The sequence below is a fragment of the Perognathus longimembris genome, chromosome 23, assembly GCF_023159225.1.
Source record: "Perognathus longimembris pacificus isolate PPM17 chromosome 23, ASM2315922v1, whole genome shotgun sequence".
Lineage (NCBI taxonomy): Eukaryota > Metazoa > Chordata > Mammalia > Rodentia > Heteromyidae > Perognathus > Perognathus longimembris.
In genome coordinates, this window is record NC_063183.1 from 6175282 (window position 1) to 6193916 (window position 18635).

General features: G+C 53.8%; 2 protein-coding genes across 3 annotated transcripts; both read left to right on the top strand.

Moving 5' to 3' along the window:
- Positions 1-1500: 1500 nt before the first annotated feature.
- On the top strand, positions 1501-9507 carry Mapk3 (mitogen-activated protein kinase 3). 2 transcript variants are annotated; one of them, XM_048332639.1, is made up of 9 exons: positions 1501-1689; positions 2761-2943; positions 6389-6578; positions 6751-6867; positions 7107-7221; positions 7621-7752; positions 7888-7997; positions 8084-8238; positions 8656-9507. In XM_048332639.1, exons 1-8 carry the CDS (start codon positions 1508-1510, stop codon positions 8204-8206), a joined length of 1152 nt encoding a protein of 383 aa, XP_048188596.1. In that variant the 5' UTR covers positions 1501-1507; the 3' UTR covers positions 8207-8238; positions 8656-9507. The 2 variants fall into 2 exon arrangements, with proteins under 2 accessions (XP_048188596.1, XP_048188595.1); XM_048332638.1 differs by having other exon boundaries at positions 8924-9507.
- Positions 9508-10122: 615 nt separating this feature from the next.
- Gdpd3 (glycerophosphodiester phosphodiesterase domain containing 3) lies at positions 10123-18514 on the top strand. The gene is made up of 10 exons (XM_048332960.1): positions 10123-10483; positions 10751-10793; positions 11025-11160; positions 11241-11286; positions 11399-11517; positions 11602-11691; positions 12842-12975; positions 16536-16595; positions 16689-16740; positions 17896-18514. Exons 1-10 carry the CDS (start codon positions 10300-10302, stop codon positions 18022-18024), a joined length of 993 nt encoding a protein of 330 aa, XP_048188917.1. The 5' UTR covers positions 10123-10299; the 3' UTR covers positions 18025-18514.
- Positions 18515-18635: the final 121 nt, after the last annotated feature.

Sequence of the window (18635 nt, forward strand, 5' to 3'; positions counted from 1 at the left end):
TTCACAGTTCATCAAATGAATAATTAAAGAGTCACAGGTCAGGTCTAATTAGTACCTCTTAAACCTTCAGTGACTTAGGAGCTAATGGAAATCAGCAACTCACTGTTGTTAATCTGAGTTAGAGTGCTGGGGCCGTGGATCTCATTATGAGCAACTTCAGAATCATAATCACTATTCTGTTTGGTCTCTTGATCTGCAATATACCTGCATTCCCACTTCTCTGGGAGAAAAATAATGTGATTGCTTACTGAAGCCTTGGAGCTGTGTGTTAGTGAAGATTCTGGGTCATGAAGCAACTGGGCTAGGAGGGGGATGGACTGAGGGCAGCTCTTGAGGACCATTTTCCCCCCCTCCCGAGAGAATAGTCTTAGCATTCTGAGACAATAAGTAGAAAGGGGCACCATCTCTGCATTAGAGACATCAGTGACCCTTGTCAAGTCATTTAATCCAATTCTTAGAGAATCCCTACCATTTATTTAAAAAAGAAAGGCAAAAACATAGTGTACTAGTGGTTCACACATATAATCCTACCTACACAGGAGGCTGAGCCTAGAGGATCAAGGTTCCAAGTTGATCCTGGCAGAAAATTCGTGAGACTCCATCTCCAAGTAGCCAGCAAAAGAATGCTTGGGCTGGAGACATGGCTGGAGTGGTGGAGCACCAGTCACGAACATGCAGAGAATGCGAAGACGCTCCAGTTCCACCACCCAAACCGCCACCACCACCACCACAGAAGGTTTCAGGCCAGCGGTGGTGATGGTCCCCTGCAGTTCCAGCACTCTGGAGGCTGAGGCAGAAAGATCCCTCGTTTGAGGCCAGCCCAGGCCACAGCGGGAGTTCTAGGCCAGCCTGGGCCCCCTAACTGTCTCTCAGACAAGCCAGGATCGGCTGCCGCTTTGCATCGCGCAGGCGGGCACAGGAGAGCCCGAGCCGCCCCCGCCCCCCGTCCACCCGGCTACAAAACTCGAAAGAGACCCGAGGTACAGAATCCAAGACGACGGTCTTCCACAGGATTCCAGTGCCGGCAAGTTCGATGAGGACACGCTTCCCTAGGCTGGGCGTGGGGAGAGGCAGGAGGCAGGTGGCCGTGCGGGGCGACGTGCGGCCGGGCTCAGGGCTGACCCGGGCTCGCGCTGGCGAGGGGTTCCGAACCCCTAACCGGGGAGGGGGCAGCATCTCCGGGCTGCAGCCCCCGCCCCGCCCCCGCAGCGAGGCCCAAGCCCACCGGGGCCTAGCCGGGCTTCAGGACACCTGCGGCGGCGGCGGCCGTGGCCCGCGTCCGGGCGAGCCGGAGCGCGCGGAGGGGGAAGGGCAGGGACCCCGGCAAAGAGGAGGAGGGGCGTGTGTGGGGGGGGGAGCGGCGGGAAACGGGCCGGGGTCACGTGACGTCGCGGGGGCGCGCCGGGAGGGGGCGGGGCCGGCGCGCGCGGCCCCGCGGTGACAGGGCTGGGCGGGAAGGGGCGGGGCCTCGGGCGGGCCGCCGGGGGAGGGCGGGGGAGGAGTGGAGATGGCGGCGGCGGCGGCGGCGGCGGCGGCTCCGGGGGGCGGGGGCGGGGAGCCCCGGGGAGCCGACGGGGTCGGCCCGGGGGTCCCGGGGGAAGTGGAGGTGGTGAAGGGGCAGCCGTTCGACGTGGGCCCGCGCTACACGCAGCTGCAGTACATCGGCGAGGGGGCGTACGGCATGGTCAGGTGAGGGGGGCGTTCCAGCGGGAGGGGCGCCCGGGGAAGGGGCTTCCAGGGCGGCCGCAGCCCAGCCCGCTGCCCGGGGGGGGGGGGGGGGAGGGCGTGGAGCCTCGGGGCGTCCCGCCGACGCCGGCGACTCTGGAAGCCTGGGGAGTGTCCCGGGGAGGGAGGGGACCGTGCAGTGTTTTTTGGGGGGGGGGCAGAGGTTGCTGTCTCCCTTCTCCTGGGCGGGGGTGGGGGTTCCGGGGGGCTCTGAGCTGGTCAGTCCCGAAGGGAGGGGCATCGGAGTGTCCTCGGGGAACTGTGGACCCCGGGGACCGCCGAGACAGGGCTGACGCGGGGAGAGTGAGTATTCGTAGTGAAAGGGGTGCGGCGGGGCGGGGGGGGGGGAGGGTGGGTAGAGGATGACTCGATTTCCCCCACTGAGGCTGTGCTGGGGACTTCGGAAGGGAAGGTCGGAGCTCAGGGTGGGGCCAGCCTTGGAGCTCCTCCCAATGCCCCGCCAGCACCCCACCCTCTCCCCTTGGAGATGTCGTAGGAAGACCCTCCCTGAATATCTTGAGAGGGTTCTGCAAGTTCCCCCTGGACCGCTAGTGCTCCGGGCCTTATTCCTATCTGCTACCCAGGTAGCTCACCCCGGAGACACTTCCCCGTTCTTCCTCTCCGGTCCCTCTAAAGATCCTTCCCTACCATGCTGTGTTTGCCTCATTTACATCCCCCACCCCCACCCCCCACCTGTCTAGGATGGAGTGAGCCCTTTGTAGGAAGGGGAAAAGGAAGGGTCAGGGCAGCTAGAATGGAAGGAGGTCGCCGAGTGGGGAAGGCAGTGGAAGTCAGTGAGTGGTCAGTCTTTCCTCTGTTTGTGAAGTCACCGAAAGGCCGCCTGGCTGGTCCCCAGCTTTCTCCCTCGAGATCCCAGGCCTTCATAGCAGGAAGGAACCAGCATTGTTTATGCCTTGGCTGGAGCCCTCTCCTGCTCCCTCCCCTCCCTTCTAAGGCCTGGGTGGGGCCTTGGGGCCTGGATTCCCCCTTTGTAAAGCCACTACCAAACATCGTGTCTCTCGGCCTCTCCCTCAGCTCCGCTTATGACCACGTGCGAAAGACCCGGGTGGCCATCAAGAAGATCAGTCCCTTTGAGCATCAGACCTACTGCCAGCGCACACTCCGGGAGATCCAGATCCTGCTGCGCTTCCGCCATGAGAATGTCATAGGCATCCGAGACATTCTCCGGGCACCTACACTGGAAGCCATGAGGGATGTGTATCCTTCACCTTGGCCGGCCAGCTGGTCAGGCACCGCCTCAGAGCTAGCCTGTTTGTGTGTTTGTTTCCATCTTCCCTCTCACCCTCCCAAACAAGCGTGGCAAAAGAGCTTTCCAGTGAGGAGAGGCCACAGAGTATGCAGTGGAGGCCTCAGGTGGCTTGTGGTGGTTGTCACCTGGCAGAGCGGCCTTGGGGCAGTCCTCCTCAGCTCTGTGTTCCATTGGGGTATGGGGGTGGCCAGGCTGAGGGTTGGGGGGGGGGGGACTGGATCTCTATGGGAGCTTTGTCTTCCTGACATCTGCAATTCTGAGCTGTGACCCAGCTTCTGCCCACAGTTCTTACTTAACAGACTGATGATTCTTTCCTCCAAGTCTCTAGACTGGAAGGAAGGCAGCCGAGAAAACTGCCTTTTCTTGCTGGTCTACTCTGTGTGAGATGCCAGGCATGCCAAGTTGTTGATGGTTCTGAATCTACCTTCTACCTGCCCCATGAGCTAGGGCAGATCCATTTCAAAGAGGAGGAAACTGAGGCCTCCCAATACCTAAGATCAAGTATGTCTGCTCTTTCCCTCCCCAATGGGAATTTGTCCTTCCTTGTCTGACACTTCCTGCTCAGAGCCCCACCCTGGTTACCTGTGGATTTGCACCTTGCCCTTTATCACTTATCTACTTTATTATCTACTTCCTGCCTGGATCCATTGTGAGCAGTTCTTAAGACCCATCACCAGTCCCAGGCCTCCATCCTTATCCAGGGATTGGTTTTGTGCTATCTTCCAGCTTCTACCACAGACTGGACAGGAAATCCCCCATTCTCAGTCCCAGCTTGCTATGTGACTCCCTCGCCTGTAAAACCACAACGTTGGTCCACTTGTTCTTATTGAAAGATAGTCATGACTTAGTCTCCTGGAGATAAGCCACATGACTTACTTTAAAACTTATTTATTTGGGTTTGTGTTTTATGTGCATGTATGTGCGAGCATTCACTTCCCCCACCTTCTGCTCTATGACCAGGCCCTCTTCTGAGTGGGAACAGTGTGTTGGGAGTATCTCCTCATTTCTGTGGCACAAATCATTCCATAAGGCAGGCATTTATTTTGAAGCAAACATTTATTGCATGCCAGATGGTATTCATACATTAGCTCATGTAACCTCCTCAACAGCCACATGGCTCAGGCCTATGTAGTAACAGAAATAGTTTGTATTTGCTGAGCGTTTACAACATGCCAAATGCCAGGCTGACAGTGTGCTATGGCCCATCACATCTGATCTCCACAGACACTCAGAACAGTTATTTCTTCTACTTGCCAGATGATAGAGGACTAAGCCATAGACAGACAGGTTAAAATCATAAAACTGATCCAGGCCCTGTAGCACAGGTCTGTAATCCTAGCTATTAGAGAGGCAGCAATCCAGAGTGTGTGTTTCAAGGCTAGCCTGGGCAAAAAGTTCACACAAGACCCCCATCCCAACCAATAGCTGCGTGCAGTGGTTCACATTTGTCATTCCAGCTACGTGGAAAGTGTAAATAAGAGAGTCTTGGTCCTGACTGGCCTGGGCACAAAGCAGATGCCTATTCAAAAAATAACAAGGGCTGGGAATGTGGCTTAGTGGTAGAGTGCTTGCCTAGCATGCATGAAGCCCTGGGTTTGATTCTTCAGTACCATATAAACAAAAAAACCTGGAATGGCACTGTGGCTCAAGAGGTAGAGTGCTAGCCTTGTGAAAAAGAAGGTCAGGGATATAGCCCAGGCCCTGAATTCAAGCCCCATGACTGCCAAAAAAAAAAAAAAAAAAAAAAATCCAGGCACTGGTGGTTCATGTCTGTAATCCTAGCTACTCAGGAGGCTGAGGTCCAGATCTCAGGATTGTGGTTCAAAGCCAATCTTGGGCAAGAAAGTCTGTGAGCCTCTTATTTCCAACTAACCACCAGAAAACCAGAAGTAGAGCTGTGGCTCAAAGTGGTAGAGCACTAGCCTTGAGCAAAAGAGCTCAGGGATAGTGCCCAGGCCCTGAGTTCAAGCCCCATGACAGACCAAAAAGAAAAAGCAAGAGATGGCTTCCACCCCTCCCCTCTGCCAAAAAAAAAAAAAAAAAAAAAAAAAGGAAAAAGGTTAAATAAAAAAGATCTGGGGGCTGGGGATATGGCCTAGTGGCAAGAGAGCTTGCCTCGTATACATGAGGCCCTGGGTTCGATTCCCCAGCACCACATATACAGAAAATGGCCAGAAGTGGTGCTGTGGCTCAAGTGGCAGAGTGCTAGCCTTGAGCAAAAGGGGGACAGTGCTCATGCCCTGAGTCCAAGGCCCAGGACTGGCCAAAAAAAAAAAAAAGATCTGGAGCCAGGCATGGGTGTATCACACCTGTAATTCTAGCTACTCAGGAGGCTGAGATCTGAGGGTAGTGGTTCCCAGGCAGGAAAGTCCATGAGACTCTTTTTATTTTATTTATTTTTGCCAGTCCTGGGCCTTGAACTCAGAGCTTGAGCACTGTCCCTGGCTTCTTTTTGCTCAAGGCTAGCACTCTACTACTTGAGCCACAACACCAATCTTGGGCAAGAAAGTCTGTGAGCCTCTTATTTCCAACTAACCACCAGAAAACCAGAAGTAGAGCTGTGCCTCAAAGTAGTAGAGCACTAGCCTTGAGCAAAAGAGCTTAGGGACAGCACCCAGGCTCTGAGTTCAAGCACTGTGACCAAAACCAAAAGAAAAAAAAAAATCTGGAAGCTGGCTTAAGTGATAGAGCACCTGTCAAGCACCTGCCTGTCAAACTCATACCAACAAACAACAACAACAACACAGCTATTTAGCAGTAGAATGAGGGTTGCAACTCCACTGCCCCCAAGGTTTGTTTAGTTTTGTTGCTAGTCCTGGGACTTAAACTCAGGGCCTGAGCACTGTCCCTGGCTTCTTTTTTTTTTTTTTTTTTGGCCAGTCCTGGGCCTTGGACTCAGGGCCTGAGCACTGTCCCTGGCTTCTTCCCGCTCAAGGCTAGCACTCTGCCACTTGAGCCACAGCGCCGCTTCTGGCCATTTTCCGTATATGTGGTGCTGGGGAATCAAACCTAGGGCCTCGTGTATCCGAGGCAGGCACTCTTGCCACTAGGCTATATCCCCAGCCCCCTGGCTTCTTTTTGCTCAAGGCCTAGCACTCTGCCACTTGAGCCACAGCGCCACTTCTGGCTTTTTCTATATATATGGTGCTGAGGAATTGAACCCAGGGTTTCATGTACATGAGGCGAACATTTTACCACCAGGCCATATTCCAAGCCCCCACAAGGTTTATTAGTAGGGAAACTGTGGAAGTGCCTTGCGAAACTGAGATGTGACAGAGGCCTTTGAGCCATGGGCTGTTCAGTGGGCCTAGCTGTTCCAGCCTGCTTTCCTTAATCAAGTGCCTCCTGCTACACCCCCGCCCCTGCGCTGGGGGTGTCCAGAGCCCTCCTCAGCTACATTGTACAGGACCTGATGGAGACAGATCTATACAAGTTGCTCAAAAGCCAGCAGCTGAGCAACGATCACATCTGCTACTTCCTGTACCAGATCCTGCGTGGCCTCAAGTATATCCACTCAGCCAACGTGCTGCACCGAGACCTGAAGCCCTCCAACCTGCTCATCAACACCACCTGCGACCTTAAGGTGAGCCTGCCGTTAGCCTGTCAGGCGCTTGCCCTTTCTCCCCACCCCCCGGGGCCTAGGGCCTCCAAGTGACCAATGAAGCAGCCTGTGGTGAGCAGGCTGAACAATGTAGGCAAAGGCAGCAAGCCAGAAGCCTTCTATACTGACTGTAGCAACCTGGGTTTGATTCTAGATATGCGATTTCGGCCTGGCCCGCATTGCAGATCCTGAGCACGACCACACAGGCTTTCTGACGGAGTATGTGGCCACACGCTGGTACCGGGCCCCCGAGATCATGCTTAACTCCAAGGTAGGAAGCCTTCGAGCCATCTGGGGCCCAGGTCCTGCCCCTGCCATGCAAGATGTCTGCCTGCTGGGCCTTGGCCTATCTCTCTGGTCCTTGGATTGTGGCAGGAAGCTGACAGGAGGTTGTTTCAGCCTCTGCCCTCTGCCAGGTGTTGGATTAGGGTTGGGAGTGGTGCTTGGCTGGGGTGCTGGGAGGACCATGTTGCGGTGGGTCCAGGAGCCCATACTGTCCCTCCTCCCCAGGGCTATACCAAGTCCATCGACATCTGGTCTGTGGGCTGCATTCTGGCTGAAATGCTCTCCAACCGGCCCATCTTCCCTGGCAAGCACTACCTGGACCAGCTCAACCACATTCTGGGTGAGGGGTCCGGAGGGCTTAGGGGAGGGGGCTTGTGATTGGCTTCATGGAGGTGAGAGGTCCAGAGGTTCAGGGTCATGATGGTACCGCCTGTGGAGCCCTTCCAGTATCCCATGATAGATGGGGAAGAGCAAGGCTAAGCTTCATAACTAACGAAGCATTAGTGTCACAGTTTGAATACAGGGCTTCCAGAATCTCAGCCCTTTTCTCTTTACCACCTTGTTGGTTGGGAGGTGACTAAGGAGTTGGGGTAGCACTTGGGCCAGTGGCACAATGGATAACACGTCTGAATACGAATCAGAAGATTCTAGGAGTTAGGGTATGGGCTGGGATGGGGGCTCTTTGTTCTTCCTTCCTTGGTGAGATTTTCAGTTCACCAAGACACAATCTTGTCTGCAGGGATTCTGGGCTCCCCTTCCCAGGAAGACCTGAATTGCATCATCAACATGAAAGCCCGAAACTACCTACAGTCTCTGCCGTCCAAGACCAAGGTGGCTTGGGCCAAGCTCTTTCCCAAGTCGGACTCTAAAGGTGAGCGGGGGGGCAGGGTGGAGAAAGATGTGACCCCAGCTGCTGCCTGCATAGGCAGGTCCCTGGATGCTGCACTAAGGGATGCTTCTGGAAGCCTCTTCAGCCTTCCTGTTGACTCTTGCCTCCTGCCCTTAGCTCTTGACCTGCTGGACCGGATGTTAACCTTCAATCCCAACAAGCGGATCACAGTGGAGGAAGCACTGGCCCACCCCTACCTGGAGCAGTACTACGATCCCACAGATGAGGTGGGCCGGCCACCCCAGCACACCTGCCAGACAGGAATAAGTGTCCCCAATGCCTGGCCTGGGCCTCACTGTCTTTGCTCCCCCAGCCAGTGGCTGAGGAGCCCTTCACTTTTGACATGGAGCTGGATGATCTACCCAAGGAGCGGCTGAAGGAGCTCATCTTCCAGGAGACAGCCCGCTTCCAGCCAGGGGGCCCAGATGCCCCCTAACCCCGTCAGAAATGCCTGTTCCTCAGGGTCTGGTGAGTGGCCCTCACAGCTGAGGCACAGCTGTCCCCAGAGTGCCTAAGCACAGTTACAGCATGCCTCCTGTTCCCATGGGCGCGGTGGCCACACAAGGGCAGGGCCTGCCTGGCCCGAGCTCATGACCACTCAGACCGTCATTTCTCTCCCCAGCCCCATCTATCTCATTCTTGTCAACACCCTGCGGCCCAGGAGCCACCACAGACCCCTGCAAGTCACTGAGGCCGCTTTCTCCCCCTGAGGAGCTAGGATCCGCCTAGGCTGTCCAGTGTGGGCAGAGAGGCAGACAGGGCTGTGATTGTTTGGGCAGAGCTGGCTGACTCAGGTGCTGCCTTCCACCTGCTGCCCACATCAGCAGCTGACACACCTGCCAGCGACCTCCCCAACCCACCTGCCTCCTGCTGTCCTTGGGCCAGCTGGGGCCTGATGGGAAGGAGGTGGATGCACCTGGATGAACCCTTCACCACCACCACTTAGTACAGGCTGCCTGAGACTGCACACACCTCACCACTGTCCTTCAGTTTCCAGAGCAAGTGCCGCCAGCTGTGTTCCCTCAGAGCAGGGCTTGCGATGGCTGCTGCTGCTGTTGCCATCCACAGAGATGCTCCTCCAAGGAGGGAGGGTGGCCCCGGGTCAGGGCTCTGTGGATCCTGACAGCTCTCTCCTGCCTGCTTCTTCCATCAGGCCTTGTCACCTGCCCACCCTCCCTGCTGGACTGTTAGAAAACGGACACTGTGCTCAGCCCAGACCCCAGCAGCTCGGCCAGGCCAAAGGTGGGCCTGTCCACCTTCTCACCCTTTGCTGGGGTCTCCTGCTTGAAGCAGGCTAAGGTTCCCTTCTGCCCCATCCCTTTCTCTTTTCACCGAGGGCCTGAGAGGCTCGAGGCTCCTGAGCAAATACCTACCCAGGCTAGCCCAAGGCTAGACCACTCTGCAGTGCAAGGGCTGTGGCTACCCCAGGATGGAGTACCCAGGGGCTGGGGTGCTGAGTAGGAACTCAGGACAAGCCCTCCCCACTCACCCCATTAGAACCCCACCCTGTTTCCCCTGTGGGACCATTCCCAAGTCTCAAGGGCTAGTATCCTGAGGAGCTGGGCCCAGGCCTTCCCCTCCCCCTCCCTGCCCCCCCAAAAGCTGCCACATTTAACGCCTCGCTGCTTCTGTGTGTGGGTGAGAGAAGCGGACTGATGTGGGCTCCCGCTGGGGCCCTCCCCGCCCCCGCTCCCCGTGCCTGTATCTAATATATAAATACAGAGATGTGTATATGGACCATCCTGACTCTGTCTGTGTGCGCCAATGCCTGACTCTCACCAAGTCACTTCTCCAAGTTGTTAATTGTGGGGCTTGAACTCAGGGGCCCGGGTGCTGTCCTTGAGCTCTTTTGCTCAAGGCAGGCACTCTACCACTTGAGCCACAGGGCCACTTCTGGTTTTGAGTGCTTAGTTGGAGATAAGAATCTCATGGGGACTTTCCTGCCTGAGTTGGCTTTGAACCGAGGTCCTCAGATCTCAGCTTCCTGAGTAGCTAGGATTACAGGCGTGAACAGCCAGTACCTGGCTAAGAACCAGTTCTTTGTGGGACCCTGGGTACCACCTAGCTCCACCTAGCCGGGGGTGGGAGTGGGGATGTGAGGAGCTCCAGACTCCTGGGAGAATGGGATCAGTTTCCCCCTTAGTCACTGTTCTTCTGGGATGGCTTCGTGTGTAATTGGCTGGGGGTGATTTGGGTGACTCAGGGACGCAGTACACATCCCCATGTTTATGAAAGTAGCAAGGGGGGATGGTTAGGTTGGGTCTAGGCCACAAGACCCTGGGGGTGGGGGTGGGGCCTTTATTCCCCCAAAGTGGCTGAAGACAGAGGTGCTCTGGGCTTTGGGGAGGGGAATGGGCCGCCCAGACCTCCTGTCTCTCCTCCAGCCCCAGGGAGGCCTGCAGCCGGGCCCCTTGCCAGCTGCCAGCCGCTGGCAGCAGGCTCAGCAGGTCCCGGGGGCGTGGCGCTGGCCCGTGGCAGGCTCAGCCTATACAAGCTAGGCAGGCAGCCCAAGCAGCCCAGTGCACTGGGATGGCTGGCAGCAGGAGGATCCCACACCCGGCCTGGGGGGCAGCCATGAGCCCCCTGCTGTACTTTGCCTTGCCTGTGTTGGCCACCTACATCATGGTCTCCATCTTCTTCCTCCGCCGGCCTCGCCTGCTGCATCCACCTCGCTCTCCAGCCTTCCAGGGCCACCTGGCAGCCCACCGAGGAGGTGAGCCGCTGGGCAGGGGAGCAGGAGGGAGGGGTTGACTCCCTTGAGGGCAGAGTGAGGCCTAAGTGCTCCCGTGGGCAACATGGAGGGAAGGGGTGGGGAGTGGATGCCGAGAAGCAGGGCAAGGACCCAACGAGAAAGGTCAGGGGCAGGACAGGGCATGGAAGAAGGGAGAAGAAGAGGCTGGGTCAGTGAGGCTGCTGGGAAGAGGCCTGAGGCAGGAGGGGGGCCAGGCCCCAGGGACCCACCCTGGCCTCCCCTACACAGGGTCTGGAGAGCGGCTGGAGAATACCATGGCGGCCATGGAGAAGTGAGTGCTCCTGTCCAGGGTGCCATTGGCACGTAAGATTGTTCCAGTTATGCACTGCACAACACCCAGAGCTGTCTTCCTAATCTAGGTGCCTGGAATCCCCAAGAAATGTTCAGAGGGCTTGCTTGCACCTTCCCCCCACGGTCTCTGTCCTCTCCCAAGTCCTTCCCCACCACCGTGCAGTCCGCCCTCTCCTCCTCCCCCCTCCCCACCGACCTTTGCTCCCCATAGCTCTCTGGCTCAGAAAGCAGACCTCTTGGAACTTGACTGCCACCTGACCAGGGATGGCGTCGTGGTGGTATCACACGACGAGAACCTGAATCGCCAGTCGGGCCTGAACAAGGATATAAGTAGTCTGGATTTCAAGGTGAGTCTTGCCGTGACCCCATACACAGTCACTGTGCCATTGGGCATGAATTGGGCTGATGTGCTCCTCGTTGTTCCCAGGATCTACCCCTCTACAAGGAGGAGCTGGAGATCTACTTCTCGCCAGGTGAAAGCAGGGGCTTCTGGCCCTGGGACCACTCTCCCCATCTCCCTTGCTTTCCTGCATCCCTGCTTCGGATCCTTCTCTGAACCTTAATGCCCGCCGCCCCCACCCCCAGGCCATTTTGCCCATGGGTCTGACCGGCATATGATACGTCTGGAGGATGTGTTCCAGAGGTTCCCACAGATGCCCACCATCGTGGAGATCAAAGAAAAGAATGATGAGCTCATTCACAAGGTGTTGTGCTGTGGACCGGGCAGGGAAGCCACCAGGCCCATGAGGGGCCTGGCCTCCCCCCTAGCCTGCCTGCCCTCCTCCTAGGTAGCCGGCCTGGTGAGGAGCTTTGACCGCAACAAGATCACCATCTGGGCCTCAGAGAAGAGCTCGATTATGAAGAAATGCAAGGCCGCTGTGAGCCTCTTTCCCTCCCTGCTCTAGTGCCCTTCAGATCCTTGGATCCCAGCCTCCTGATTAGCTAGGATTACAGCTGTGAGCCACCAGCTCCCAGCTTGGAGCTAGTCTTTGATCTGTGGTCATAATGCCCAAGGACGGGCTTTGGAGAGCACAGGGCAGGGGAACCCGGTGCACTGGTTTGGTGGTGGCCATGACAAGGGCCCACTTATGCTCCCAGCACTGGCTGCTCATTGTCAAGATAGAACACCTGAGGGACTGGGAATATGGCCTAGTGGTAGAGTGCTTGCCTCACATACATGAAGCCTTGAGTTTGATTCCTCAGCACCACATATATAGAAAAAGCCAGGAGTGGCACTGTGACTCAAGTGGCAGAGTGCTAGCCTTGAGCAAAAAGAAGCCAGGGACAGTGCTCAGGCCCTGAGTTTAAGCCCCAGGGCTAGCAAAAAAAAAAAAAAAAAAAAAAAATGGAACACCAGAGATAAACAACCTAAGGAAGGAAAATTTATTTTGGCTTAGTTTCAGAGACTATGGTCTGTGGCTGGTTGGTCCATCATTATGGGCCAGAGAGTATGGAAAAGAGAGAGAGAGAGAGAGAGAGAGAGAGAGAGAGAGAGAGAGAGAGAGAGAGAGAGATGCTCTCGTAGGATTTCTCCTTTATCCTATGAAATGCTGGTACTAGTGTACCACTTAAATAATCCTCTCCAGAAACACCAGTACCAACACACACACATGCACGGGAGGTGTCAGGTAACAGTAATTCACACCTGTAATACTACTCAGGTGGCTGAGAGCTAAAGATCTGAAGCCAGCCCAGGTAGAAAAGTCTGGAAGATTCTATCTCTAATTAATCAGCAAAATGAGACTGAAAGCATGGCTCAAGTGGTAGAGTGCCATTCATGAAGAAACTAAGCCAAAGAGAAAGCTTGAGGTTCTGAGTTTAAGCTCCAGTACCATCACACACACACACACACACACACACACACACACACGCATACACGCAAGCACACATGCATGCACAGATTCATGAGCACGCTGGCAGGGTTGCAGGTCCACCTGCTGTCCAGCACATGCTGTTCCTTGCACCTTGCACCCTGCTCCTCCATGAGCAGGCAATGCTCCTTTCTTACTCCCCCTCTTGCTTCCCCAGAACCCCGAGATGCCCATATCCTTCACAATGGGCCGAGCATTCTGGATGCTGGTGCTCTATTACCTGGGGCTGCTGCCCTTTGTCTCCCTTCCAGAGGAGTTCTTCTTGTGCTTCCTGCCCACCATCATCAACAGGTATGAGTGCTGGCGCCAGACCTCACCACAGCCCGGCTCCTCAGGCCACCCTGCCCAGGGTCTTCTGTGGAAAATAAACCACAGACTCCCCTCTTATTCCCTGGTACGGCCCAGAAAACCCACTTTTTTTTTCTCTCAGTTGTGGGGCTTGAACTCAAGGCCTGGGTACTGTCCCTAAGATTCTTATGTTCAAGGCTTTAACACTTTGAGCCACAGCACCACTTCCGGTTTTTGAGTAGTTAATTGGAGATAAAAATCTCATAGAGACATTTCTGCTCAGGCTGTCTTCGAACCACTATCTTCAGATCTCAGCCTCATGTGTAGCTAAGATTACAGGCATGAGCCGCCGGTGCCCAGTTCCACATTGTCTTTTGTCTCTCTGTGTGTGTGTGTGTGTGTGTGTGTGTGTGTGTGTGTGTGTGTGTGTGTGTGTGTGCTGGTACTGAGACTTGAACTCAGGGCCTCATGTTCATCCTTGGCCTTTTTGCTACAGGCTACTGCTCAGCCTCTTGAACCACATCTCCATTTCCTACTTTTTTGCTGGTTAATTGGAAATAAGAGCCTCATGGACTTTTCTGTTTGAATTGGCTTTGAACTTCCATCCTCAGATCTCATCCTCCCAAGTAGCTAGCATGATAGATGTGAGCTGACTTCACAGTGTCTTTTGGAGACAGTAGACAATGGTGGTGGTGGTGGTGGTGGTGGTGGTGTGTGTGTGTGTGTGTGTGTGTGTGTGTTTTGCCAGTCCTGGGGCTTGAACTCAGGGCCTGAGCACTGTTCCTGGCTTCTTTCTGCTCAAGGCTAGCACTCTACCACTTGAGCCACAACACCGCTTCTGGCCTTTTCTATATATGTGGTGCTGAGGAATCGAACCCAGGGCTTCATGTATGTTAGGCAAGCACTGTACCACTAAGCCACATTCCCAGCCCAGACAGCGGCTCTTATTCAGCATTCATGAAATCTGACAGACCACAATGCCCTGAAATTATTACAAAATGTTTGTTTTTATTTTGTTTCTTGTTTTGGTTTTGTTGTTGGTTAGCTGGAGGGTTTTTGTTTGTTTGTTTGGCATTACTTGGGTTTGAACTCAGGGCCTCTACCAATTGAACCACACCATACTTTCGCTTTAGTTTGCTTTTAAAATATGACCTCAAGGGGGCTGGGAATATGGCCTAGTGGTAAAGTGCTCGTCTCGTATACATGAAGCCCTGGGTTCGATTCCTCAGCACCACATATATAGAAAAAGCCAGAAGTGGTGCTGTGGCTCAAGTGGTAGAGTGCCAGCCTTGAGCAAAAAGAAGCTAGGGACAGTGCTCAGGCCCTGAGTTCAAGCCCTAGGACTGGCAAAAAATATATATATATATGACCTCAAGCTTTTGCACAAGCTGGTTGTAGACCTTGATCCTCCTATCTGTACCTCCTGATAGCAAAAACTTTTTTTGTTTTTGGTCAATCATGAGGCTTGAACTCTGGGCCTGAATGCTGTCCCTGAGTGCTTTCGCTCTAGCACTCTAACACTGTGAGCCACAGAGCCACTTCCGGTTTTCTGGTGGTTCATTAGAGATAAGAATCTCTGGGACTCTCCTGCCAGGGCTGGATTTGTACAGAGATCCTCAGATCTCCGCCTCCTGGGTAGCTAGGATTACAGGCATGAGCCACCAGTACCTTCCAGAATCTTGTAAGATGACCTCCTCTGGTGCTTACACTAGTAAAAAGACTTGTGGATGGCCAGATACTCCATGACTTTATAGTCTGGCCCACTAAGCCTTCTCTTGTATTCCCTGAAGGGAAAGGAAACCTTTCTCAAGTTGCAATCCCTGTGCAACAAAGTAACAGCTGGACAGAGTATCCAAAGATTGGATATTTTCTTGCCTCTCAGGCCTGGCCCCTCCCTCTACTTCCTGACAGCTTCTGGGTGGTCCCAATGTTCTCAGCTCCCTGCCCTGGTCCCAAGGGAAGTTCTCAGTCAGCTCTGTATTCCCTTGGTACAAAGCTTTAGTATGCATTTAGATTTTAAAAACTGCAGTGATGCCACATCTTTAGAAACGTTTGGTCTTTGCTTCGAAGCACTTTCACCAGTGTATGATTCTCACAAGGCTCATGGAGACCCAGAGGCAAGAGAGGTTCTGGGATTTGCCCAGGGTCACACACCTGGAAGCACAGAACCCAGGTTTGTGCTGGGTCTGACTCCAGATCCTGCAGGGATCCCACCCCACCTTCTAATCCTTGGCACCATTTAAAACCACTGCTGCCACTGGCTCAGTCCAGGCAAGAAAATGTCCATGTGAAGAGGACACCGCAAAGCCACCTGGGAGCTGCCCTCTGGAGTCACCCCTAGCGTTGGGTGATTAAGGAATAAGAAGCCAAAACATAGCTACTCAGGAGGCTGAGATCTGAGGATCGTAGCTCAAAGCCAGCCCAGGCAGGAAAGTCCATGAGACTCTTAATCTCTAATGAATCACCAGAAAACCGGAACTGGAGCAGTGGCTCAAAGTGGTAGAGCACTAGCCCTGAGCAAAAGAGCTCAGGGACAGCACCTAGGCACCAAGTTCAAGCCCCACAACTGACAAAGGTATGGGGGGGGGAGCTGAAACATTTGTCTCAAGGATCTAGGATTGTGGCTCACACCTTTGATTCTAGCTACCCAGGAGTCTGAGGTCTGAGGATTGAGATTCAAAGCTAGTAATGGCAGAATGTTTGTGAAACTTCTTGCTAGTTAACTAGGAAAAAAGCTTGAGGGCTGAGAATGTGGCTTAGTGGCAGAGTGCTTGCCTAGCATGCACGAAGCCCTGGGTTTGATTCCTCAGCACCACATAAACAAAAAAAGCTGGAAACGGTGCTGTGGTTCAAGTGGTAGAGTGCTAGCCTTGAGCAAGAAGAATCCAAGGACAGTGCTCAGGCTCTTGAGTTCAAGCCCCAGGACTGGCGAAAGAAAGAAAGAAAGAAAGAAAGAAAGAAAGAAAGAAAGAAAGAAAGAAAGAAAGAAAGAAAGAAAGAAAGAAAGAAAGAAAGAAAGAAAGAAAGAAAGAAAGAAAGAAAGAAGAAAGAAAGAAAGGAAAGAAAGAAAGAAAGAAAGAAAGAAAGAAGAAGGAAGGAAAAAAAGTTTGAAGTGGATGGTGTGGCTCAAGTAGTAGAGGACCAGCCTTGAGTGAAAAAACCAAAGCCCAGTGCTGGCGTATGCATGCATGTGTGCACCACACGTGTGTGTGCACATGCATACACACACACACACACACACACACACACACACACACAAAGCTGGCCAAGCCCAAGCAGGTGGCCTTCTGAATGGATTGTCCTGCTTTGGCGTTGTCTTGTCCTGGCCTCAGCCCCACCTCTGTGCTTGTGACCTACACAAGTCCCACTTCTTCTCTAAGACTCCAGTTCCTTGTCTGTCAGATGGAACCGAGGGCACACAGGAGGAGCTCACTGAACACAGGCTAGAATTGTTCCTTCTGGAGGGGGTGGGTTTACCCTAGTCAGGGGGTCCCCACCACCACACTCCCACCTTGTGACAGAGAAACACTCAAGGGGCTGACCCCACTATCTTCTCTCTGTAGGACCTACTTCCCATTTTCTTGCTCCTGGCTAAACAAGCTATGGGCTGCAGTTACAAAATGGTGAGGTGGCTCAGAAGGCAGGGGTGGGGGTGGGGGTGGGGGGTGTCTTTCTTTGTCCCCTCTTTTTATCTTTGCCACCTCTTTCCCTCCCAGGTTCATCATGAGGAAAAGTCTGATCCGCCACCTGGAGGAGCGAGGGGTGCAGGTGAGAATCGACAGCCACTCGAGGCAAGGTGGTTGGTTCCCAGCATGCATGGCCAGCGGGGCTCTGACCACTCTGCTGCCACCTGGTGGAATGCCTTGGTCAGGACACCTTCTCTTCTGAATGTTTCTTTACCTTCATGGCAACCATGTGGAACTGGTACTTAGGGTGTGATGAACCACTTGAGGATGCTGACAAATGGAACCTAATGTCCTGGTCCAACAAGGGGAAAAGCAGGCTGGCTCAGCCCATCCTGTCCCACCCGCCTGAGCATCAACTCCGAAAGCAAACCTCACAGAGAATATCTAGGCACTATAGCACAAGGAAGAGAAGCAGGCCTCTGTCTGCTAATATCACCCGTCACAGGAAGGAAACAGTGCTGTGGCTTTGGGGTCTGGAAGCAGAGAGTATGGGGGAAAAGGGACATCTTAGGCCATGGGCTCTGTAAGTGGGAGGGTGGAGGAACAAGAGGCTAAGCCACCAGATAACGGAAGTTCCCAAGCCATAAAGGGGAAGTGGCCAGGGCTAGCTTGGCTGGAGCTGGCAGGTCACTAATCTCAAAAGGAAGTCTGGGCTGGGGACCAGTGGCTCATGCCTGTCATCCTAGGTACCCAGGAGGCTGAGATCTGAGGATCGATGTTCAGAGCAGGAAGATTAGGAGCTCCAATTAACCACCCAAAAGCTGGATGTGTAACTATGGCTCAAGTGGTAGAGTAGTGCTAGCCTTGAGTGAAAACACTAGGAGACAGTGCCCAGGCTCTGAGTTCAAATCGCAGTACTGGCACATACACAAAAGTAGTCCCACGTTGGCCAATTTCTGACTGCCAAAGTATTGCCAGTAAATACAGAAAAGAGAAGGGATGTACATAGCACAGGAAACAATACACAGATTCAACCAGCTCAGAAACCTCAAGAAAACAGGAAATAGGAAAAAAGTGAAATTAGGAACAGACAGGCTTTGGGTATTGTTTTTGTCTTTAATGTAATCAATTGTAAGTTTACATAATTTAAATTTTTAACTCTGGCTGTATTCCATAACTACTTTGTAAGATTCCTGAAAACCATCAGTCCGGGCATAGCACAAGTGGTGTGGTAGAGTCTTCCCAAGCAAAAGAGGGGAGCAATTTGGAAACTAACAAGCCCCTTCTCCCTGCTCAGGTCATATTCTGGTGTCTTAACGAAGAGTCAGATTTTGAAGCGGCTTTCAGTCTTGGGGCCACTGGCATCATAACAGATTTTCCCACAGCCCTGAGGCGCTACCTAGACCACCACAACCAGCAGCCCTAGTCTGAGGCTTTCTCTTCTGTTTCTCTTCCTGAAAAATAAACATTTTTGTGTCAGTCACCTTGTTGTGCTTGAAGTGGGGGGTAGAGGGGAAATCTTTGGGGCCAGGGTTTTAGGACCTGGAGCAAGAAGAGCCTGGGGCCTTAGCCAGCCTGGCCCACTGGTTCCACTACATTCCATACCCAGGACAACACCACACCCCGTGCCAGCCTGCTCTCCACTCTCAGGAATGTCTCAGAGGGTCAGCCAGGTGCCCTGGCCCCCAGCTTCTTGAGAGCTATAGCTTGTGGTTCCATTCTCCTGAGACCATGAACAGCCCCAGGTACACAGGAGCTTATTCTCCCTCCCCTTGCCCCTGTGGTGGCGAGGGTCAGTTTGTGGGTTCCCTTGCTGCCAACCACATCATTTCCACTCCCCGGACTCACCCATCCAGCCTCAAAGTGGATTCCCTCACCGAATATTGCCATTGCACAAGTATTGAGAGTGCACCACACCAGCCTGGGCACTAGAACCCCTGCAGTAACCACGAGGAGCCTAAAGCACGGCAATCATTCTGTTTAAGGAGACATTTCTGTCTGCGGCAAGCAGACCTAAGGTAGCCCAGGAGGGTAGGG

Excerpts from the sequence above, each read along its gene's own strand:
- Mapk3 (XM_048332639.1), top strand. The coding sequence starts at position 1,508 with ATGGCGGCGGCGGCGGCGGCGGCGGCGGCTCCGGGGGGCGGGGGCGGG. Across the intron at positions 6,868-7,106 it reads AGATCATGCTTAACTCCAAG|GGCTATACCAAGTCCATCGA; the intron begins GTAGGAAGCCTT and ends CCTCCTCCCCAG. Across the intron at positions 7,998-8,083 it reads ACTACGATCCCACAGATGAG|CCAGTGGCTGAGGAGCCCTT; the intron begins GTGGGCCGGCCA and ends TTGCTCCCCCAG.
- Gdpd3 (XM_048332960.1), top strand. The coding sequence starts at position 10,300 with ATGGCTGGCAGCAGGAGGATCCCACACCCGGCCTGGGGGGCAGCCATG. Across the intron at positions 10,484-10,750 it reads CCTGGCAGCCCACCGAGGAG|GGTCTGGAGAGCGGCTGGAG; the intron begins GTGAGCCGCTGG and ends TCCCCTACACAG. Across the intron at positions 12,976-16,535 it reads CTGCCCACCATCATCAACAG|GACCTACTTCCCATTTTCTT; the intron begins GTATGAGTGCTG and ends TTCTCTCTGTAG.